The 25,532-nt window shown below is 34.5% G+C and overlaps 2 protein-coding genes and 1 pseudogene across 2 annotated transcripts; all 3 read left to right on the forward strand.

Annotated features, from left to right (window-relative positions):
- Positions 1-3,031: 3,031 nt before the first annotated feature.
- On the forward strand, positions 3,032-6,414 carry LOC142642158 (putative pectinesterase 11). Its single transcript, XM_075816512.1, has 5 exons — positions 3,032-3,276; positions 3,382-3,541; positions 4,830-5,018; positions 5,138-5,373; positions 6,088-6,414. The coding sequence occupies exons 1-5, from the start codon at positions 3,032-3,034 to the stop codon at positions 6,284-6,286; spliced, it is 1,029 nt and encodes a 342-aa protein (XP_075672627.1). The 3' UTR covers positions 6,287-6,414.
- Positions 6,415-7,081: 667 nt separating this feature from the next.
- On the forward strand, positions 7,082-9,659 carry LOC142643654 (laccase-11-like). The gene is made up of 6 exons (XM_075818353.1): positions 7,082-7,273; positions 7,354-7,505; positions 7,601-7,845; positions 7,939-8,067; positions 8,244-9,167; positions 9,312-9,659. Exons 1-6 carry the CDS (start codon positions 7,166-7,168, stop codon positions 9,440-9,442), a joined length of 1,689 nt encoding a protein of 562 aa, XP_075674468.1. The 5' UTR covers positions 7,082-7,165; the 3' UTR covers positions 9,443-9,659.
- A 2,717-nt stretch (positions 9,660-12,376) lies between these two features.
- LOC142644402 (protein FAR1-RELATED SEQUENCE 5-like) lies at positions 12,377-15,196 on the forward strand (annotated as a pseudogene).
- Positions 15,197-25,532: the final 10,336 nt, after the last annotated feature.

Here is a 25,532-nt window from a genome sequence, read left to right on the forward strand (position 1 = left end):
CGAGTAGAGTCGGTTTCGGTTCAGGTAGATGGTGGTCAGTTTTGATTGAAACCAACCAAGCAGCAGCGGTGAGATGGTGGTTGAGTATCTCGATGAATTTGGGTGAAATCTCGTCAGATTTAGTTCAGATTTGCTGGATTTAAGGCTCAGAGAGAGAGAGAGAGAGAGAGAGAGAGAGAGAGAGAGAGAGAGAGAGAGAGAGAGAGAGAGAGAGAGAGAGAGAGAGAGAGAGAGAGAGAGAGAGAGAGAGAGAGAGAGGGCGATCGTCGACAAGATCTCACCAAATTTCATCAAATCTTGCCAAAACTAATCAAAGAAGAAGAAGATTTTGGTATGGAGATTGATTCGGTCAGTTGGAGGGTTTTCATGAGAAGACTCGTTGATATTAATTTTTGGAGGTGGAGACCCATTGCCGACTATCATTGGCGTCAAATCGATGATTTTCGAGTTCACTCCAACGGTTTTGGACGAGTGGGTTGGTTGGCGAATCTAGTTGGACATCCCTAGAAAATTGTAAAAATCGAAAGACAAAATAACTCCCAAAGCCCTCTTATCTTAACAAAAAAATAAAATAAAATAGAAGGCAAGACCTCCATCTAATGCACTAAACATAAAAAAGTACGATAGAAAATTCCTATTTTCTGCTAGCTAGATGGGTTAAGAGATCAACACATATTATGGACACAAAGATCTACATATATCATGGACACAATATATGTCGCGTCCATTGCTCTAAGGCCTTGGACGCGAGCTAAACCAACAAAAAGAAAAGTTACGGAAATTGCAGTGGTATACAGTCAAATTAAGCCAAAGAAAATCTGCTTTCTTCACCTAATTCTTCCCTAGTGATGTGCCAACAAGCAAGTAATATAGACCAAGTACATCTAAAAGGTCGCCTCAAAAGATTAAAAAATGTAGATGGTCCCTGAATTCTTTAGTAGTCATTCAAATCCAAAAGTCAATTTATCACATCATCTAATAAAGGTTTTTCTTATAAAAATAGAATAATCAATTGGTATTTTTTTTTTTTTTGAGAAGAAATCAATTGGTAATTAAAACAAGCTTTTCTCTGATCAGCAAAAATAAAAACCAAGCTGTTCTTAATTTTAAGCAGGCCAAGACTACATATTTGGGTTTGAGAATTTAAAATTACGGGATTTGGAAGGAAAATTCTATTATAAATATGAATTTTACACATGATTGAAAGAAACTTTGAAATTTTTATTCAAACAAAAACATTTGTCTAATAAATTTGAAATAACATAATATATTTATGACAAAATTTAGCTACAAAAATATTATTACATATTTTGAAAATTTAACCATTGAATTTATGTTTTTTACGCTTTTAATACACATATTAAATTTTGTGCCAATCAAATATTATTTATTATACGCTCTATGAACTTATATTTTATACATAATTTTAAATTACAAAAACTTATGATTTAAACAATTTGTTGATAACATAACTATATATTAATCTTTAATTTTCTAAAATTTTTAAAAGCACAGAGAATATAAGAAGGAGATATAATCTAGTGATGGATTTATCAAATTTTACCTTTAATAAAAAATATTAAAGTTGTAGTTTTAAACTACAATAAATTTTGTAGTTAAACTTTGTCCTTATATTTAATCAATGCAAATCCACATTAAAAGAGTGAATTTGTTTTCGTTTTTAACAATTTTCGATAGTACCTGTGCCAGACATCATTGGTTGGTTTTAAGTTACGTTTATTTTTCTTTTTCTTTGTTTCGAATCAGACCATTGAGCACCATAACCATGAGTCAAATAAAAGCCTTTTTTGCGTTATACACTTCGTTGTCTTCTAGTATGCAATGTATCAGAAATTCTGCATGTAATGCGTGTACCTGAAACGACATGGCGCAGCAATAAAACTATTAACGTAGTTTGGGAATTTCAAAGGTGGCTGACAAATCCAAGTTGCTCTCTTTAAGGAGATTAGTTCAAGTCCACGAGCTCTGTTCAAATGCGTTGAAGCCCAAAAATTAACAAGAATTTTATCAGTCAAATTAATTTGATAATTAATTAGGTACGTTAATTAATTTGATTTTGTGGAAGTTTCATATTATTTATTAGTGGATATTTAATCTGATGTGCTGAAGTTACATATATTAATGGTGGATTAGATAAAAAGTTTTTAAGCCGGTTAATTTTTTTAAAGAAAAGTTAACGAACGCCTTAAAAAAAAGTGAACGGATGTCTTAAGCGTATTAGTTTATTAAATATTTTTAAAACTTTTTTATAAAAAAATGATTTATTAACAAATACGTAAATAGACAATTTTCTTTAAGTTCGTATTAATAATGAATTAGCTAAAGAGTTTCTAAGGCTGTTAATTTTCCTTAATAAAATATGTCCAACTCTTTTGTATATGACTCAAGTTTTACTCCAATACATTTTAACCAATTAATAACCACGCTTATAAATAATCATTTAAGGAGTCTTTCTCTTTATCAATGTAAAATTCTATATTTGACTAATTCATTATCTTTGGTATTAAATCTCTCATATCCTTACAATTAATTTGCCAACTTTTAATTAAAATAAATCACTTAATATTTAAATAAATGCTATAACGCTCAATCATGTAAATGAAATGTGTATAAGTTTGAGCTAGAAACTTGTTTGTTCAGCTCACCATGAAATGTAACACGTAGAGTGCTTTCTCAGACACACCTTTTTTTTTTGTTGAATAACTAAGACATACGCTTGATTCGTGCTTCTGAAGCGTAATATCTGCAAGTCAGGTTGGATAAACACACTAATTCTTACGTGAAGATCGTGATCTTTGAACTTCAAGTATAAGAAATCGGCCATGGCTGGCCACCAATGTGTTGACCTTCACTTTGGGATGGCCATATAATAAGGCCACAACCATTATCGTCATGTGTGTCCCGAGAATAGCATTGCTTCATTCCCTCACTAAAACCATAGTTTAATACAACACAACTATTTTATACTTTGCACCCCCATCGAGACGAAAAATAGTAATCACATGCGCACATGGGTACTATGGCAGTGAAGATTTATAATGTTTATGATATTGCCGTATTGTTTGCAATAGTTGTTTTTGGTTCTTTCATGGCTAATTCAGCAACCACAGGCACCATGGACATGTCTACAGCCATTCTCATAAGGGTGGATCAATCAGGCAATGGAGATTTTAAGAAGATACAAGATGCTATTGATGCAGTTCCATCTAATAACTCAGAATTGTATTTCATTTGGATTAAGCCAGGGACATACAGGTCTGTGTGAGTGTATGTGTGTGGCTGTACCATATAAATGATGGTTCATTGGTTTATCTATGTTTAACTGGACTCTTATTATCTTATGCATGTATGGTTAAGCAGGGAAAAACTTCAAGTGCCTGCGGATAAACCCTTCATAACACTGAGTGGCACACTGGCATCTAACACCATCATAACATGGGGTGACACTGGGGAGATAATTCAATCTGCAACACTCTCTGTATTTGCTTCTGACTTTGTCGCACGATCTCTCACTATTCAGGTATGTGTTTGGTCTATGTCTACAATGTCTTCGATGCAATATTTAGACATCCTTTTTACAATATGTTAGTCTCATAATTGTGTAAACCTATATACCATGAGAGAGATGTTGTATACGTTAGATGCCCGAGAACGCATACCTCATTCATTATTATAGGCGTACAATAAAATTTTTTTATGGCTTCTTATTTTTATAGGATGTGGTATGTGAGTCCCATTCCATGCAGGTCCTTTGGAACCAGCCCAAGAAATATAGATTTCGTATGCATGATCATGGAAGATAATCATTAAAAGCACTTAACTGTTATCTTAGGCAAAAAAAGAAAAGAAAAAAGCACTTGATTATTATCTGCAGTTATAAATTACAACATCAAAAAAGTTCAAGTCATATACTTGCACTGTATATCTCATTCAGATTAATCACTCGATTGAATAATATATTGGATTTGAAAGGCTTAATTAGTGGTAGGAAATTGATGTTCATTTTAAGGCCCACTCCAAAGTAAACTTGAGAAATTTTCAGTTGTCCTAAAAACTTAAAAGCATTCAGAAAAAACGATGAATGTAATCATTTAACCACTATTTTAATAACAACCTCATATGTGGTTTTAGACTTCCATTTGTGAGGTTCAACACGTAGAGATCTTTAACTCTTTAAATGAGAGATAAAGCAAAGATAGAGTTTAAGTTTAGGACTATCTACTATGATACCATAATAAATTATTGGTTGTTCAAAAAATTTAAACCTTTAAGGCTTGTTTGGATTGAGGGGAGAGAGAGGGGGAGCAAAGCTTAATTTTTGGCTAACTTTACTCTACTTCTCTTTGCTCTTTCTCAATTAGAACGAACCATTAAAAAATAATAAATATAATTATATAACCATTATTTAACTGAAATATTCTAATTTATGCTTATTTATATTTGGATTTAAGGATTTAAAATCTAACAACATATAGCTTGATATGAATTTAAACAACATATGATAGATTTCAGCTTTGAAAATTTACTCCAACAAAAATACATATGAATTGAATTTGAAATAACACCTTACACTTAGCCATGGTAAATCTCTATATTAATACCATCTATTCAAGAATTTCATCAATACTAGAAAAAAAAAATTGTACTTTTGAGTACATTATTCATTTCTTTTAAACTTAAAACTTGATCCAAATTCTTGTTTTCAAACATCTCCATCCAAATGAACAGCCAATTCTATGGAACTTTGTATATTTTTTGCATACTAATAAGCAGTTTTGAATTTTTTTTTTTTTTTTTTTTCTATACAGAATACGTTTGGGACATCAGGAAAAGCTGTTGCTCTTAGGGTAGAGGGAGACAGAGTCGCATTCTATGGTTGCAAGATTCTTTCGTATCAAGATACTCTCCTGGATGATGCTGGTAGACACTATTACAGCAACTGCTATATAGAAGGAGCCACTGATTTCATATGTGGAAATGCTGCCTCCCTCTTTGAAGTGAGTATTTCCCTTCAACTCACAAAGAAATTAAACCCCATGACTAATAACTCATATAATATTTTGAATTTGCTACGTACATGGAGAACTTGATGTAGATTTTGTGTCCATGCATGCAGAGGTGCCATCTTCATTCTCTCTCAACTGTAGATGGAGCTATAACTGCTCAACATAGGAATTCACCATCAGAGGACACTGGCTTTACCTTCTTGGGCTGTAAGATCACTGGTGTAGGAACTGCTCTCCTTGGAAGACCTTGGGGTCCTTACTCTAGGGTGGTCTTTGCACTAACTTACATGTCCAGTGTGGTTGTGCCACAGGGCTGGGATGACTGGGGAGACCAAAGCAAGCAAAGGTATATGATCAATGTATATATGTAGTGGGATTGACTCCCATTCATAATTGAGCTTATGTAACACAATATAATTCATCTTCTTCTTTCAAATTTTAAATTATTAAAAAATGATGAATTTAATCATTTCAAGCCAAATTATTGTTTCACACTCTCAATGTCCAAACAACACACACCGGTCATCAGTTTGAAAAATGTAGATACCAAATAATGTCCTTACTTTAAATGGTTGTCCAGTGTGTATGGAGTGTGGACAGTATAAGTGTGAAATAATTATTGCCCTTATTTTAACACTTTCTCTCTCAGGTAAACTCATCCACCCCCATAACAAGTGTAAAGTTAGGTCCAATAGGAAATGTTAAATTTAATTATCTAACTATTTTAACACTTCTTGTACCATGCAGGCTCATACTACCATTTAACAAATGCAAGTGAAATCCAAACACATAAAATTTTTAACTTTTTAAATGAGAGATTAAATAAAAACTATAAGTAAAAACATAATTCAAAATAGGCTTTAAGCTCATAACTGCTTGCTCTAATACTATAATAAAATACCGCTTGAACTAAAAGATTTAGCTATTAAGAAATGGTGAATTTTTTACCAGTATTCAAACATCGAAATTTATTTATTTATGTAACAATCTTGTTGCTAGCCAGTATTCTATTTCTAACACGTTTCACATTGTTTTTTTGTTTTTTTTTTTGGTACAACAGCACTGTGTACTATGGTGAGTACCAGTGTTATGGTCCAGGAGCCAATAGAATGAAGAGGGTTGGATGGTCAAAGAGTCTATCAAACAACGAGGCTACACCCTTCATGACAAAGGACATTATTGGAGGGCAAGGTTGGCTTATACCTTCACCAACTCACTTCAAGAGAGGCTCTACCATTGTCAAAGCGAATGTTCCTTGAAATAACTAGCATACCACAATACATTTCATAAATTATTTAGTTGATTCTTCAAGAACATTCAAGATCTTTATTATTTATTCTTTGTAATTTACATTTATATTTAATTTGATTCTAAATTCCTTTATAAACACTGCTCTTTATAGGAGACAGCATGAATCTACAACTACGTTTTCAATTATAAATCAAAAGTACAATTCTTTCTTTATTCTTTTTATCATCTTCCCCTTCTTTTGTGATGAATACGGAAGATAAAAGTTCTGTGTATAATGACTATTTACTGAGTTACATTTTTATCTCACTAACAAGTTGAATAATTAGTGTGACTTATGTAAGGATTAATCAAGTAACAATTAAGGTTCCTTCTAATCGTTTTTATAGCCTAAATCTAACTAGTAAACGCCCAATTACTCAATATGTGTTCACATGACACAGTCATCTATCCAATGCAACATGTTCACGTACGTCTAAAATTTGAACCATTTACTAAGCTTACCAAACAAGTCCCTCCCAGACAATCAAGGCAAAAAGTACATTCATGAAGTAAATTAAATAGTTAAAGTATGAACACTTTTCCTTAACGGTTAAGCTCGGATGGTCACGTTTGGCCCTATATAGCTCTCATGCTCATTCTGTATTATTTTAAACAAAAACATGAGGTCTTTCAACTCCTACTGTTCCCTATCAGTATTTTGCTTACAAGCTTTCAATATGCAACCTCTGCAGTCTCTACCTAATTTAACAACACCACCTTCCTCTCCTCCTTTAGCAAACTGATAATTGGACTATTACCCTTTATTCATCCCTATAAATACTTTAGACCTTGATCCTCATATTCCATCCAAACATACTTAACAGCATTCAAATATTTAGGCAACATTTATGGAGAACCGCCAAAATTTCCCCTTCGTTCCTTTCTTTTACTTCTTTTGCTTACTTGGGTTTGTTTTTATTCAAGCTGAAGCTGCTGTAAAGAAGTACCAGTTTGATGTAAGTATTTGACACTAGCAACTTTATGTAAACTTTGGTGTATCCTCTATATATGTTGGTTTTCTTTTCTGGTTTTTCAGATTCAAGTGAGGAATGTCAGCAGGTTGTGCCATGCCAAGCCAATTGTCACGGTTAATGGGATGTTCCCAGGGCCTACAATTTATGTTAGAGAAGGTGACAGAGTTCTAGTAAATGTGACCAACTCTGCCCAATATAACATGTCCATTCATTGGTAAGACACGCATAACATGCTCTATTGGAAAAACTTTCATTTCATGAAAAATTTCAATATGGTTTTGTTAATGAAACGTATGGCATGATTTGCAGGCATGGTTTAAAGCAATATCGAAATGGCTGGGCAGATGGACCAGCTTATATAACACAATGTCCAATCAAGACAGGGAACAGTTATGTATATGATTTTAATGTGACAGGGCAAAGAGGTACACTCTGGTGGCATGCACATATCTTTTGGCTAAGGGACACTGTCTATGGTGCAATTGTCATCATGCCAAAACAAGGGACTCCGTTTCCTTTCCCTCAGCCTGAGAGAGAAGAAAATATCCTCCTAGGTGAGTTAGACTAATAAGTCTGCAATTATGTCCTTTCATTTCTAATGTAAAAAGAAAAAAAATGCATTGCTATAACTTTTGTAAATTTTGTAGGCGAATGGTGGAACAAAGATGTTGAAGCACTTGTTAAACAAGGGAACAAGTTAGGATTGCCGCCAAACATGTCCGATGCACATACCATTAATGGAAAGCCAGGGCCACTCTTTCCTTGTTCTGATAAACGTAAGCCAATCAGTTTGAACTTTGAAGGCTTGAAGTCTATCAAAATTATATCTTTACATCACTAGATTTACTTTTCAGGAAGTTTTGGGTGCCACTATTTCAATGTGCCTTTAAATGCACTTTCCCATTTATCGTTTTCTTCTTCTCCTTTTTTTTAATCTTTTTCTCTTTTTCAGATACCTTTGCAATGGAGGTTGAACAAAGAAAGACATACCTCTTGAGAATAATCAATGCCGCACTTAATGATGAGCTTTTCTTTGCCATTGCTGGTCATAACCTGACAGTGGTAGAGGTAGATGCAGTGTATACCAAACCCTTCACAACTCAAGCAATACTGATAGCACCAGGACAGACCACAAATATTCTTGTTCAAGCCTCCCAAGTGCCAAGCAGATATTTTATGGCTGCTAGGCCTTTCATGGATGCACCACTTTCCATTGACAACAAAACTGCCACAGCAATACTACAATACAAAGGCATTCCAAACACAGTACTCCCAATCCTTCCCCAATTGCCAGCACCCAATGACACAAATTTTGCACTAAGCTACAATGCCAAACTTCGAAGCCTCAATTCTCCTCAGTTCCCAGCAAATGTTCCACTCAAAGTTGACCGACATCTCTTTTACACAATTGGTCTGGGAATAAATCCTTGTCCAACTTGTCCAAATGGAACACAACTCACTGCTTCCTTAAACAACATCACCTTTGTAATGCCCCAAATAGGCCTTCTTCAAGCTCACTATTTCAACATCAAGGGGGTGTTTAGAACAGATTTCCCAGACCGCCCTCCAACTCCTTTTAATTATACTGGTGCACCACTCACTGCCAACCTTGGCACAAAGCTTGGCACTCGGCTTAGCAAGGTAGCTTTTAATTCAACAGTGGAGTTGGTCTTACAAGACACAAACCTTCTCAGTGTTGAGTCCCATCCAATCCATCTTCATGGTTACAATTTTTTCATTGTTGGGACTGGAGTTGGGAACTTCGACCCTTCAAAAGATCCAGCCAAATTTAACTTGGTGGACCCTCCTGAAAGAAACACAGTTGGGGTTCCAACTGGTGGTTGGACTGCCATAAGGTTCAGGGCTGATAATCCAGGTATGTCTAACAACATAACCAAATTGCATACTGCAATGAAAGTTCATTAAATAAGCAACAACAATTGTCAATCAGAATGTGATTTTTTCCTTAAAATCTAAAACTTGTAAATTATCTTTCTTATGGTGTTTGGCCATTGAGTAGGTGTGTGGTTCATGCACTGTCATCTGGAGCTTCACATTAGCTGGGGTTTAAAGACTGCATTTGTGGTGGAGAATGGAAAAGGTCCTGATCAATCTGTTCTGCCTCCACCTAAGGACCTTCCTCCTTGTTAGCTGATTGAAACTCCTGAGAATACTAAAGGGAAAATTAGGTGGTGACAATTTCTTGTGCTGAGAGATGATGTTAAAATTTGTATCAGATTCTTTTCAAGTTGTAACTTAAAACCTCACTAGTATACGCTAAATTCATTTGTCCATAAGGATTGGATGCTTTAGCTTCTTGGAGCTAAGAAAACCCTCTTATTGTACAATTTAAGTCAATGTTTGTAATTTCAGCTCATTTAATCAGGGGAAAAAGTCACCCCTGCCATATTCCATTATTGGATTCACTTCGCGTTATCTAAAATCCATTGTGTTGGCACGACTAAGTCTTTCCAAATTATTGACTTGGGTACTTGATTTTTTGCATTACTATTTACTAGTACTACTCTGAATTAGAAGTGTTTTATCCTTTGGGCTTTTTGCTAATGTGTGAACATTTAAATTTTTTTTATACACTGGTAATGGTCCAATGGATGATAGATCCTTTAAATTAAAGTTAGAGTAAACATTAGGTCCGGAGGTGGCGTAAAACCAGTGTTTTACGCCACCCACTAACATTAGGACACGTGGACAATTTAATTAAGAGCAACAAAACCCTCTCCAGGTCACCCAAACCCACGCCATTCACCTCAGAAAAAACAGAGAAAACAGAAGAAAGCTCACTCACGCCTCTGCTTCCTTCCACCACCGCCACAGCCTGATCGCCGGAGCCGCCCTCAGACAAAAGCTCACGCCTTCACCTCTGCTTCCTTCACGCAAAAATTTCTGGTTTCCTCTGCTTCCTCCCTCTTCCATCTTCTACTTCCTCTTGCCCAAATCTCCACCACACCACACACCGAAGCATACCGCCACACAAGTCACCGGATTCTTTCCTAGAGCTTGTGAACATGCCGGAGCCACACAAAGGTTTGTTTTTCTGTTTTCCCTTTTCCCCAATTTGGATTTCGAATTTTTGATGGGTTCAACCCGTATATTGATGGGTTTTGATTAGATTTTTTTTGCTTAGCTTTTGTTATTTTTGTTTGTTATTCCTAAGTGTATGGGTTATTTTTGTTTGCCTTTGAAATTGTAAAAATTAGTGATTTTTTTACAAAGCCCAATGATAAAACATCACTGAATTTGGATGTGTTTATAAATTTTTGCCTAATTCTAATATAATAATATTGTTGCCTAATTTGGATGTGTTTTATTTTTGCCTAATTCTAATATAAATCCTGAACATCCAACTAAAGTGCCTCAGTTTCAAGAATTATGCAAAAGAGAGTTGGACTCAATTGGAGGGTCATATAATTGACATAAATGAATATACACAGGTGTTCAAACATGCCCTAATCTATCTATCTACTTACACTAACAGTAAATGCCAAATAACAGGTTAACTTCATTGTAATCCTAATCTATCTACTAAAGGGGTTCTTTATAAACATAGAATCTTTAAGGTAAGAATCAATTGCGCATATTTGAACCATCCATGCAGTGGACTTCACTGCTGTGCATAAATGTATGGCACCAGAGATTTTATTTTTCTTTTATATAATTTTATTTTTTGGTTATTAAGTAAAGGTTAGAAAATGTGTTACTATAGTAGTTTTTTTTTTCCTTTGAGATACTCTAGTAGCATGTAAATCATTTAAAGATGAAGGAAAAAAATATTCACATATCTAAAAAATCCCAAAAAGAAAAGGCAAACCATCATAAGTCTCAATTCACAAAATTTGACATTTTAAATATGAGATGACAAGTTTAATCCCACTCAGGGAATGTATTATATTTATGGCACCAAAGAATAAGAATTCAATATAATCATAGGTTAAGTATTTCTTTCTTTATTTCTGCATACACCATACTCAGGCATTAAAAATAAAAAAAATAAAAAGATTGCATTGCTCTAGTGCCTATAAAATAGCTGTCCTTGGATATTAACACCTTCACAACCTTGAAGTGCAAACCACTTGACGACTAACAAAGAGGAAAGAGACACCATAGTTCCCTAGCAATGTAGCACAGAAGAAACAGTATGGTCAACCGCCTTCGGCTTGATGGCACCCCGCTCTCATTTGTCCAGGATGAAGGTTGTTTTAACGGTCTAAATTTCAGGTTTATCTTAGGTTGTGTTTGGATGACAACATTTGTATTTCAATTTGGATTTGATACCCATTGATTTTAAATACATTTTACTTAGCTACTTTCATTAATAGCTTCCTTTCCGCTTCGCCTAATCCGTGCATACCATATGTGGACAAAATCTGAATTGTTTCCTTTCTTTTTCTTGGATTTGTATTTCTTTCAATTTTGCTTCTTACAGGTGCCTTTCCGACAAGTTTACACAATTGAATTCTCTGCTGTCAACTTCAACCTCTGGGACACAGCTGGTATCATTTATTTGATAATCATTAAAATATTTTTAGTTTCAAATATAATTTACTCCTACTTGTAATGTCAATTTTCTCCCTATTTGTAATGTCAATTTGCTCCTATGTGTAATGTCAATTTGCTCCTACTTGTCATGTCAATTTGCTTTCTATATGTACCAAAGTGCAAATAAGGATGTACTTGGAGCTTTTTTATGTAATAAAGTTTATTGAGTGGAGCTATATGTACCACTTGGAGCTATTTAATAGCTGTTTAATGTACTTGGAGCTATTTGATAGCTGTTTTATGTACTTGGAGCAATATGTACCAATGTCAATTTTCTCCTATTGACAATGATAATTGTAATATTAGCGTAAAATTTTCCAATTAAACTTTAATTTTGTAATAGAACAAGTTTGCCAAATTGGGCAAGTTTAGTATTGTAATAGTACAAATTTTAAATTTATTCTTAATTGTTGCTTATGAATTTTTCTTTTCTTTTGTTTTTTATAGGTCATATTGAAATATAAAATTACTTGAATTGAAAATATGAGTGCGAACAACAAAGAACCTTAAAAATTATCACTTTGTGATATGGTGGATGATTTAGTACATGATGAGTCAGAAATAAACGAAGATCAAAATAATGTAGACTTGTCATTGGATGACTCAAATCAACCTTTTCCATGCAATAGGCATTCAGAACCACATCTTGATATGGTATTTGAAAACTTAGAGGCTGCTCATGCATATTATAATGCATATGCAAGGCGAAAGGGTTTTAGTATACGAGTAAATCATACTCGAAAGAATAAAGATAAAATAAGGGTTGGAATTGAATATGTTTGTTCGAAGGAAGGATTCCGGCGTCAATGTAATGAAGACAATAAAAAAACAGGTCCAGAGCGTGCAGAAACAAGAGTGGGATGCAAAGCAATGATAGGTTTAAAGAAAGTTGATGATACATGGATTGTATGTAAATTTGTGGAGAGTCATAATCATGAGCTTCTTACCCCTAAGAGTACAAGTTTGCTTCGTGGGCATAGAGTGATAACAAGTGCCCAAAAGAATCTTATAGATACACTCAATGAGTCAGGTATAGCCCCAAGCAAGATAATGTCTGTGTTAAGTAAAGAATTTGGCGGTGATTATAATGTTGGATGTATTCCAGTTGATATTCAAAATTATTTGGGTAGTAAAAGAAGAAAGTTGCTTCAAGATGGAGATGCTCAGGGAATGTACAAATATTTTATTGAGAGTCAATGTAAAAATCCAGGTTTTGTTTATGCAATTGAAGTTGATGAATATGGATGCATGGGTAATTGCTTTTGGGCAGATGCTAGGTCAAGAATGGCATACCAATATTTTGGAGATGTCGTTACCTTTGACGCTACATACCAAACAAATCGTTATAAGATGCCTTTTGTTCCTTTCACAGGGGTTAACCACCATCATCAATCTGTGATGTTTGGATGTGCTTTGCTTATCAATGAAACAACAGAATCTTATACATGGTTGTTGAAGACTTGGCTTAATGCAATGCCTGGAAATCCTCCTTCTACAATCATAACAGATGATGACAAGGCTATGGCTAAGGCAATTGCAGATGTATTGCCAAATGCAACTCATAGATTGTGTATGTGGCATCTTTTACAAAAAGTTCCAGAACAGTTGTTCCATGTATATAATAAATATCCACATTTTCAGGAAGAATTTTACCATTGCATCCATGATACAATCACTATTGAAGAGTTTGAGTTGGAATGGAGTAAGATTATGGAGAAATATGGATTGGGGGATAATGATTGGTTGGGAAATCTTTATATGCGGCGTGAAAGATGGGTTCCAGCTTACTTACGAAGCTCATTTTGTGCCGGGATGTCTACAACTCAAAGGAGTGAAAGCATGAATAAATTTTTTAAAGATTATGTTCGTTCGAGTACAACGATAAGTGATTTTGTATATCAATATGAGCTAGCTTTGAATGCACGTTATCATAAAGAGAAAGAGCAAGATGTAAAGACAAAAAATTCAGTGCCAATTTTGAAAACATGTTATAAGCTGAAGCGGCAGGCGCAAAAGTTTATACAAGAAAGATGTTTATGAAGTTTCAAGAAGAGTTATTTTGTAGTAAAAAATACAAGGCATCCAAATATCATGAAGAAGGAGTGAAGAAGATATACAAGGTGGTAGCTCATGGGAGAGAAAGTCCATTTTATGAAGTGTCTCTTGATATTGTTGAGACAAAAGCTATTTGTACATGCCATATGTTTGAGTTTGTTGGTATTATTTGTAGGCATATCCTAGCTGTTTTTGTGAAGAAATCTCTTGTGCATTTTCTTCCATCACATTATATTTTAGAACGATGGACAATTAATGCCAAGAAGCATATTGTGCATGACATATCTAGTGATGTAGTACAGGTGGAGCCTCAAGTTTCTTCTACCATGATGAGAAATAGTTTGATGCTTCAATTTTCGGAAGTTGCAGAGGTAGGGTCACAATCAGAGAAGCAATACAAGCATCTTGGACAAACTTTACGAAAAGTTCATGAGGAGCTTCTAGCCATGCAAGATGTTCAGGATGTTGATGATTTAGGAAGTCCTGATAATACTATATTAAATAGTCAAGTATTATCAAATCTTCCAATGACTTTGCGAGACCCTCCACATGTTCCATCAAAGGGAAGGCCTAAAGCTTTGAGACAAAAGCATCCAAAAGAAAAACAATTGATGAAGAAGAGAAAATGTAGCATTTGCAAAGAAACGGGTCATGTGAGATCCAATTGTCCAACACATAAACATTCCAGGTAATTACATAACTTTATTGAGTTGTATTATTAATTTAGTATTTAAATTTTGTGGTTTATAAACTTACTTCTTGTAGGGATGTTGCAAATACAAGCTTGACACCACATTCGGAGTCAGTGCATCAACAACAAAGTCAAACCGAGGTTATGTAATTACAATATATTCGGTTTCAAGATAATACATACATTTGCTGATATTTTCAAAAATAAACCTTTACTTTTTTAAATTAGGAGTCTTTGATGGCAAGGTTGAACCCGTTAGTCATAGCAAATACATTGTGCTCCACAAGTTTTGTACAGGTATATGATGTATTTGATTTTTATACTTAGTATAAATTGTTCTGTAATAGACGTTTTTGTTATTTATTCATTTTTTTTATTTATCAATCATCTTTAGGACGTTTTGCCAACTGTGACATATCCTTCTACATCATCATCTACTATGCATATACATCCCAATCCGTCATCATTTACGGTATGATCACTTAGCGTTTAATTAGAATAAATTGAATTTTTTTTAACTGTGTTCATTCTAATTTTATTTTTTGTATTTTGTTGTGCATTCTTTTATGCAGGATCTTTTACAACAATTCCAAGAAAGTTGACGTACAAACAAGTTTTGTGTCCAAGAGAGTGGATTGTAAAGCAAATATTTTTTGGTTATATAATATTTAAATTGTGGTGGATAGACATAGAACTATCTTCTTTTTTGTATTTCCAACGTATGGTCCTCTTTTTTGTATATTGAACTATGACAGGTTTTATTCTAGATGAATGTATTCTCAATTAGAAATTTCTCAAAAGAATTGTGACAAATTTTATTTCAAGATGTATGGTCAATCATATGATCTTTTATGAATTGAATTGTGACAGGTTTTTATTTCAAGTGAATGTATTCTCAATTAGAAACTCTTATAGAAAAAATTGTGACAAGTTTTATTTCAAGTGAATGTATTTTCCATTAGAAACTGTTATAGAAAAAATTGTGACAGGTTTTATCCAGGTGAATGTATTCTCGATTAGAAACTGTTATAGAAAAAATTGTGACAAGTTTTATTCAGTTGAATGTATTCTTAATTAGAAACTCTTATAGAAAAAATTGTAACAGGTTTTATTTCAAATAAATGTATTCTCAATTAGAAACTTTTATAGAAAAAATTGTGACGGTTTTATTTTAGATGTATTTTAGTTTGTATGGTAGAGGAGCATTAGTTGACTTGAATTATTTGAAAATTCATGACTGTCTATAGAGCCTAAGATGTTATTTTTACTCTTTAAGTTTATAAGCCTTGCAGGTAAAGATAAATGTACAGCCCACCCACAAAATAGCATTAGCTCTACTTGCAAATACGGACGTCGGTCATCACTCTATTTGAGCAAACAAAAATCAGCTTCCCTTTTTCCCGTATTAGAACTTGAAAAATTGAAATCTAAAATCTTGCATTTGTAACTCTATTTTAAAAACTAAAATAAACTGTATCCATAAAATCTTTCTCAGAGTCATCCAGTCATTTCCAAATCCCAATTTGAAAATTATTCCAACAGCTTCTATAACTTTTTAACAGCCCAGCCAAGGTAACAAAATTACCTCCAACATACATACATTAATCACACACATGACAAAAGATTGGAGCAGCTTTTTATTACTATTACTACATAATCAGATGTGAAATTGTCTCAAAGCTTAAGACGAGGCCACGACTGTTTTAGAAACCAATCTGAGACCTTGTTCCAAACCAGGCAGTAATCTTAGCCAAAATGATTATAAATTTCAAAAGAGAGAACTATTTAATAGCTGTAGACACCAAGATCTCTAGTCCTTTGCCAAACATTTGCCAGCTGCTTTTGGTCTTCCACATCCTAAGAAATTGAAATGAGAACTTTTAGGAATAAGTCAAGCAGAATAACAAATAGAACTGGAAAAAAAATCATAAATAAACTCTAATAGGGACAATAGAATACATGCCACTTGTCAAGCATCATATGCTTAGGAAAATTGAAAAACTATAAGGAAAAACACTAGAAATAAGAATAATTATAATAGTACAAGGAAAAAAAAAACTTAATAAACTCTAATAGGACAAAGACATAGTAGTACAAGACACCAATGAACCATATGGCAAAATGCAAATGAAAACGAGATGATGAGTTCACCAGTTAGAGGTGAAAATCAATCTGCCCCTGAGGTGAACTATGAGAATCATAGTGCAAATGAGAAACAGGCAAATTTGCCAAGCATGATAGAAGATGAATGTGGTGAAAAGTAGGAGGTTCTAATTAAAATTGAGGCTGGCAATGAGATTGAAGGGGAGAAGGTTAAGTAACTTGTGCAAATTACTCTAACAGGATTTTGTTGGGTTCTATTTTGAATTGTTTTGGGAAAATCGTGTTAGTGTAAATCTAAATGTTAAAGAATATGGAAATTAAATGATAAGATGAGCATCTTTGTAATATTATGCTAAAATGTGTTATTATGATAGTTTACCTATATATATATATATATATATATATATATATATATATATATATATATATAGAGAGAGAGAGAGAGAGAGAGAGAGAGAGAGAGAGAGAGAGAGCAGGGTGTTATTAATGTCTTGAAGAAAAGAAAAGAAAAGAAAGGAAACAATTCAGATTTTGTCCACATATGGTATGCACGGATTAGACTGAGCAGAAGGAAGCTAGTAATGAAAGTAGCTAATTAAAATGTATTTCAAATCAATGGGTTTCAAATCCAAATTGAAATCCAAATGTTGTCATCCAAACACAACCTAAGATAAACCTGAAATTTAGACCGTTAAAACAACCTTCATCCTGGACAAATGAGAGCAGGGTGCCATCAAGCCAGAAGGCAGTTGACCATCTGTTTCTTCTGTGCTACATTGCTAGGGAACTATGGTGTCTCTTTCCTCTTTGTTAGTCGTCAAGTGGTTTGCACTTCAAGGTTGTGAAGGTGTTAATATCCAAGGACAGCTATTTTATAGGCACTAGAGCAATGCAATCTTTTTATTTTTTTTATTTTTAATGCCTGAATATGGTGTATGCGAAATAAAGAAAGAAATACTTAACCTATGATTATATTGAATTCTTATTCTTTGGTGCCATAAATATAATACATTCCCTGAGTGGGATTAAACTTGTCATCTCATATTTAAAATGTCAATTTTTGTGAATTGAGACTTATGATGGTTTGCCTTTTCTTTTTGGGATTTTTTAGATATGTGAATATTTTTTGCCTTCATCTTTAAATGATGTACATGCTACTAGAGTATCTCAAAGGAAAAAAAAACTACTATAGTAACACATTTTCTAACCTTTACTTAATAACCAAAAAATAAAATTATATAAAAGAAAAATAAAATCTCTGGTGCCATACATTTATGCACAGCAGTGAAGTCCACTGCATGGATGGTTCAAATATGCGCAATTGATTCTCACCTTAAAGATTCTATGTTTATAAAGAACCCCTTTAGTAGATAGATTAGGATTACAATGAAGTTAACCTGTTATTTGGCATTTACTGTTAGTGTAAGTAGATAGATAGATTAGGGCATGTTTGAACACCTGTGTATATTCATTTATGTCAATTATATGACCCTCCAATTGAGTCCAGCTCTCTTTTGCATAATTCTTGAAACTGAGGCACTTTAGTTGGATGTTCAGGATTTATATTAGAATTAGGCAAAAATAAAACACATCCAAATTAGGCAACAATATTATTATATTAGAATTAGGCAAAAATTTATAAACACATCCAAATTCAGTGATGTTTTATCATTGGGCTTTGTAAAAAAATCACTAATTTTTACAATTTCAAAGGCAAACAAAAATAACCCATACACTTAGGAATAACAAACAAAAATAACAAAAGCTAAGCAAAAAAAATCTAATCAAAACCCATCAATATACGGGTTGAACCCATCAAAAATTCGAAATCCAAATTGGGGAAAAGGGAAAACAGAAAAACAAACCTTTGTGTGGCTCCGGCATGTTCACAAGCTCTAGGAAAGAATCTGGTGACTTGTGTGGCAGTATGCTTCGGTGTGTGGTGTGGTGGAGTTTTGGGCAAGAGGAAGTAGAAGATGGAAGAGGGAGGAAGCAGAGGAAACCAGAAATTTTTGCGTGAAGGAAGCAGAGGTGAAGGCGTGAGCTTTTGTCTGAGGGCGGCTCCGGCGATCAGGCTCCGGCGATCAGGCTGTGGCGGTGGTGGAAGGAAGCAGAGGCGTGAGTGAGCTTTCTTCTGTTTTCTCTGTTTTTTCTGAGGTGAGTGGCGTGGGTTTGGGTGACCTGGAGAGGGTTTTGTTGCTCTTAATTAAATTGTCCACGTGTCCTAATGTTAGTGGGTGGCGTAAAACACTGGTTTTACGCCACCTTCGGACCTAATGTTTACTCTTAAAGTTAAGGGTTGACTACCTTCTAACATTTATGTCCCTGAAGTTTTGATATTAAGGGTCAAAGCCTTCGAGATATGAACTGAAGCATTAACTCCCTTACGAGTTGGAGGTTTCACCCAACTTGAAGTAAACCTATAAGTATAAAATTGCAACCTAACAATTCTTTAAATTGGTTTAAATCTTAATTTTAACTTGTCTTGCAACTTCCTCCTTAAGATTTGTTCCTTTTTAGGTTTTTTTTTTTTTTTTTCCTACGTTTGGATTAACCTATTGTTGGTTTGTGGATTTTTTGAAACTTGAAAGTGGTTGAAATACGTTTTTTGTGGATGCCTTCTAATGCAGTATGATTTTAGAGATGCAGCAGGACTCAATCAAAGAGGTTGCAATGGTATCATCTTATCCAGTGGTGGAGCTATGAATTTTTTCTAGGGGCCAAACTAAATATAAAAAGAAAATTAAGGGAAAAAAAAGTTATGATAAAAAATGTTTTATTTCATAAATTAATATTAACTCAACAAAATTGTGTTCTAAACCAATTTATCAATTGATGTATAGATTGAATGGTTACAAATTTGTAAAACTCATAGACAGCAGCCAGATGTTGATTAATCAACGAGCCTCTTGAAGTATGGTAAGGACATGGCAGCCACTAGCTAGTCTCATGAGATCAGATAGAGCTAGTGTAACGACCCAAGGAAAAGCGTTAGCTACATCTGCGTCATATTTCAAAAGGAGTAGTCATAATTGAGGTTCCCTGTAATTGTTATAAAGCCCAGATCTATCCAGTAAATACCCGATGTGGGACTCATCACATACCCACACCCACACTCATCACACACCCACACACATCACACAATCAATCAAATTAGGTTATCACAATCTACCCCACTTAAATTTCTAATGTCCTCATTAGGGCCCACTTTGTGGGGTAGTGTCTCTGAGCCTACACGAGGTTACTGGGCCGGCTCTGATACCATCTGTAACGGCCCCGCCCCAACTGTGTAGATATTGTCCACTTTGGGGCCCATGCCCCTCACGGTTTTGTTCTCCCTTAAAGTACATAGTTGTGGGGGAAAAGACATCTACACATTAAAGGGAGGTCATTCCTTATAAGTATATCCTCATGTGCTTTTCTAGGCGATGTGAGATTCTATGAAATGCAAGACCCCTTTTTTGGGTTACTACAATCCACGCCCCTTACAGGCACACGCGTCCTCGCATGTGGGGCCCACACTTTCGGTTAGGGCATGGCTTTGATACCATCTATAACGACCCACGAAAAAGCGCTAGCCAAATCTGCACTATACCTCAAAAAGACTAGTCACAATTAAGGTTCCTTGTAGTTGTTAATAAAGCCCAGATCTACTCAGTAAATACTCGATGTGAGACTCATCACACACATCACACAATCAATTGAATTAGGGCATCACAATCTCCGCCACTTAAATCCCTAACATCCTCGTTAGAGCCCACTTTGTGAGGTATTGTCTCTGAGCCCACACAGGGTTACTGGGCCAGCTTTGGTACCATCTGTAATGACCTCGTCCCAATTGTGTAGATATTGTCCGCTTTAGGGCCCATGCCCCTCACGGTTTTGTTCTCCCTCAAAGTACACAATAGTGAAGGAAAAGGTCTCTACACATTAAAGGAAGGGCATTCCTTATAAGCACATTCCCATGTGCTTCCCTAGGCAATGTGGGATTCCATGAAATGTAAGACCCCCTTTTTGGATCACTACAATCCGACCCCCTTTTTGGATCACTACAATCCAACCCCCTTACGGATACACACGTCCTCGTGTGTGGGGCCCGTACTTCTGGCTAGAGCATGGATCTAATACCATCTGTAACAGCCCTGCCCCAACTGTGTAGATATTGTCTGCTTTGGGGCCTATGCCCCTCACAATTTTGTTCTCCCTCAAAGCACATAGCAGTTGGGAAAAATGCCTCTACACATTAAAGGGAGGTCATTCCTTATAAGCACATCTCCATGTGCTTCCCTAAGCGATGCGGGATTCCATGAAATGCGGGACCCCTTTTTCCCCCACTGCTGTGTGCTTTGAGGGAGAACAAAATCTTGAGGGGCATAGGCCCCAAAGCGAACAATATCTACATAGTTGGGGCGGGGCCGTTATAGATGGTATCAGAGCCATGTTCTAGCAGGAAGTGTGGGCCCCACACTCGAGGACGTGTGTGCCTATAAGGGGGTGAATTGTAGTGACCCAAAAAGGGGGTCTTGTATTTCATGGAATCCCACATCGCCTAGAGAAGCACATGGGAATGTGCTTATAAGGAATGACCTCCCTTTAATGTGTAGAGACATTTTCCCCCACTACTATGTGCTTTGAGGGAGAACAAAACCATGAAGGGCATGGGCCCTAAAGCGGACAATATTTACACAGTTGAGGGGGGGCCGTTACAAATGTGATCAAATCATATCCTCAAATGACACTTCTAAGTAACTACAAAGAAAATAAAATACAACTTCAGTATACACATTTTTTCTAAGCAATTACTAGGAAAAAAAAACTTCATTAAATAAATCTTCACTATGTTAATAGCATCACATCAATGTTTGAGTAGAAGGTACTCAAACCTGTACATATAAAAAACCAACATATTTGAGTAGCTTCATAAACCAACTACAAAAAAAATCCAAAAAGCTGCTGTAGAGTGTGTAAACAATTGTCCAAATTGTCCGACAAACTAGAATATATCAAATTTGAATTGTTGCTAAAAGCCTAAAATTTATCCTTGCTAACTTCAAGATGGCATTGACTACAATCGATCATTGAATACTTCAAAGCCTTTCCTTGATGACAAAGGAGCAACATTTGGTACATGACGCTTGGATAACGCTTGCACTTGACTTCATGAACAACTATACCTTATATTTAAACATTTTTTTCGCAAATGGGTTGCGTTGCTGCACCAAAAAATTCTCTAGTGCCTGGATTTTCATAAGAGGCCACAATATTTCAGCCCACACAGTAAGACAAATTGTATTAAAATAGCTTTGCCCCCAAAAAATTTCTAATTCCATTGATTCAAATGAATAAAAGATTTTATATTCAAGGCCCAAATCTCATGTTAATGATTAGAATGTTTAAACAAGATTTGCAGTGTTGATCACCAAAACCAAGTTAATGGAAACCAAAATTAATATTAAATATTTTGTATATAGTAGAGTAAAAGAATTTACAATTCATCACTCTTTAGTATGGAAGAGGACTAATCTGAAGCTATTGTTAAGTAGCAAAGCCAATACTCTGCTACATGAACAGTGCAAACATTTATTCATTAAGTTGCATTTTCTCAAATACCTCATTTGTAGAATTATCAGACACATGAACACAAGAAAATAAAAGAAAAAAATGTTATGCTCTCACAAAGACCTCACTCAAGCCAAGGTTCAATATAGACTTTCCACTTTGCCCTTTTCTAAACCCCCTTCCCATAGCTCCACGAAAACCCCATAGCTAAAACAATACCACCACAAATGACACCATCCACCAAAAGTGTGAGCGTAAGCCAACAGAGAATTAAAAGCAATCAACAAGCAGTTTCACAAATGCTTTACAAACAATATTTCAACTTTTCAAGAGATCAGTCAAAACTTATATTACCACAACCATAAAACAAATACTCGTATCTCTAGCCCATAGCCAAGGGGAAAGAAAAAAAAAAAAACTCAAATTGACCTTTCTATAGTCATCTATGAACGATTCTAAAGCCATAAAAGGAACTTCTATTCCTTTTAGATTTTATGTCATAATTGGAACTCTATAAATTCAACATCATACATAATCAAATTAATAATTAAGAAGTAATTTGGTTATTCTTAACAGTAATTTAAATAGTTGTAGTTGAATAGAGCGTTGGGCAATATGAGTTGTAAAATATTTATTGTAAACTAGAAGATGAGGTTCTTATATAGTTATACTAATGTGATTAGTGGGGAATCATAGCAATTACATTTGTAGGATATTGTTTTTTGAAAATTTTCTGGTGAGAGTAATATCAAAAGATTATTTATGTTTTCCATTCTTAGTATACCCATAATTAATGTTTTAGGCAAGCCTTGAGTTGATAACCGTATGGGAGTTTTATTTCTTTGCAAACATTTTAGAATTTATAACTTGGACAGCCTCGCATAGTTTCACTTCAATCTCAAGAATTGTTGAACTTTCTATGCCTCCATTGGCACTGAGAGGAGTATTAGATTTTAACTCATGGCAAGTATTTTCAAACTATAAAGGTTCCACAAGAATGTACATTGGGCAGCAGAGTTGTCCTAAAACTTAGAAGTGAGGTTGGGAGGTTCATAAAGTTTGATTTTGGGGATAGTAGAAAGTTTTATTATGACATGATAATTGGAATCCTACTCAGTGTGGCCGATACCGTACCAGTACTGGCCGGTACATACTGTACCGGCCAGTGCACCGGTACCGGTACACTTTTATATTGTACCGGAAAAAATACCGGCCGCGTACCGGCCGTACTGGCTAATTTTGGGCAATACCGGCCGGTACAAAAAAAAGCTTTTTTTTTTTTAGTTTTGTAATTTTTGAATTTTTGTAAAGGCATAATGGTAACTTATTTACATTAACTTCTTAGTATTATTTGTTTTTTTAGTATGTAATGAACAACTAAGCTTTCTATTTTTTATATTGTGTTTTTTTTTTCTTTTATTTGATACTAAAGTCTAAAATTATAAATAATTTATTCTGAATTGAGGTAATATTTTATAATAAACTTTTATATTTACTATAATATAAGTGAAATATTATATGTTTATAAACATGGTTCTAGAGATTTTGGTGTGTGTGTGTGTGTATAAAATAGCGGTAAACCCGAAACGGTACATCGGTATTGACCGGTATCCGAAATATATTGTACCGGTGGCCAAACCGGTACAGTCTCCGGTATGGTATTGACTTCCTTGATCCTACTAGGATCCTTTTCATAAAGTATAGTTTTAGGATTATCCATGGTGCAGAAACTAAATCTGAGCATAGATGGATTCTATTTTGAAGAACATAAATAAGGGTTTGGAAACTTGTAAGGTCCAATGAATTAATAATCATACAATGCCAGTTGTGTTTGGTTGAGCTTAAAGATGATAAAGCTAAGTGGTTTGTGACTAGTTCAGGCTGGCCGCTCTTGTGCAGCCATCTACAATGAGCATAAAGCTAAGGTAGATGAGGTGAGATGGTGGAGACTATGCTGGTTTAACCTTGCTATCCCCTGGTTTCCTTTATTGGTTGATTAGGAATAAATAAATAAAAAATGAAAAAAAAAATTTGACTAGTAGAGAAATTTGAAAATTTTGGTACAAAGATGTACTTGTATTCAACATTTGACTATAAAGAAACTGTAAATTAGAAGGGAAAAATATTCTAACAAAAGAGAGATTCGAAAATTTTGCATCTTAGAATTATTATTGATGTTTTTAAGAAATTAATTGGTTTGAATATCTCTGAAAAATCTAAATCTTGTTCCTTGATGAAAATAAGATTTCTAGTTAATTAATCTTCCCATTTTGGATTAGAATTTTGTAACTGTGATGTCAAGTATGATGAAAAAGGGAACTCGCACCACTATAGAGACACCCAACCATTATTCTTATAATTCATGATATTGTTAAAATCCAAATTTATTCAGTTATGCTCCTGCTTCATCAATCATGTTCTCTCTTTATGTACTAAAGAATAAAAAAACTAGCTCTGCTGTATGCATATGCAAAAAATTAGGCAGTGTGCATGGACTACCATGTTTCCTTCTGTTATGTTCACTAAAGAATAAAAAAATGTTAAGGTATGCAGTGTGCAAAGATGCTCCTATATGGGTAATTTCTCCAATGACCTCAACACTACTAAATCTGAAGATCATGGACTAGTTCAAATTAAAGAAATAAAAAAAATGAAAAATAATAATTATTGTCTAGATGAAAAACTCTTGCCAGATCACTTTGTGGGTAACCTTTAACTATAAATAATACAAGTCTATGCAGTGTCTTGGTGCAAGAATGATTTAGTTTTCTTCAGTGTTTTATGTATTAGGGCAAGTAGCTCTTCACTAAGTTAATTAAAACTATCAAATAATGAAATCAACAGGCATCTGCTCTGTCTAGCAAGATTTCCAAGCTAGTCAAAAATTCCAAATCCCAAATATAGAGACATGACTAATTTAAGAAGACATGAGATGGAGAAATGGTTGAAATTCAAAATTTAAAGCATTTATACAACTAAAAAAGAGATTGTTGTGACTATTTTAACCTTCTTTTACACTTTGGATCAAATACCTACCTCAATGCTTATAATGTACTGAACAGGGGACTTTATCAACAATAAGACAACTAGTGCACCCATGTGTTCATATTCTTATCACAATATTGAATTATAATTTCTATAATTAAAAAATTAAAGCATTCACAAAAAAAAAAAAAAAACAACTAAATGAGATTGTTCATCTAGGATTCCTTGATAATGAAGATTCATCTATGAACCTCTTCTAAAATATGTGACTATAATTTACAACTATGTTTA

Source organism: Castanea sativa, chromosome 7 (assembly GCF_040712315.1).
Source record: "Castanea sativa cultivar Marrone di Chiusa Pesio chromosome 7, ASM4071231v1".
NCBI lineage: Eukaryota > Viridiplantae > Streptophyta > Magnoliopsida > Fagales > Fagaceae > Castanea > Castanea sativa.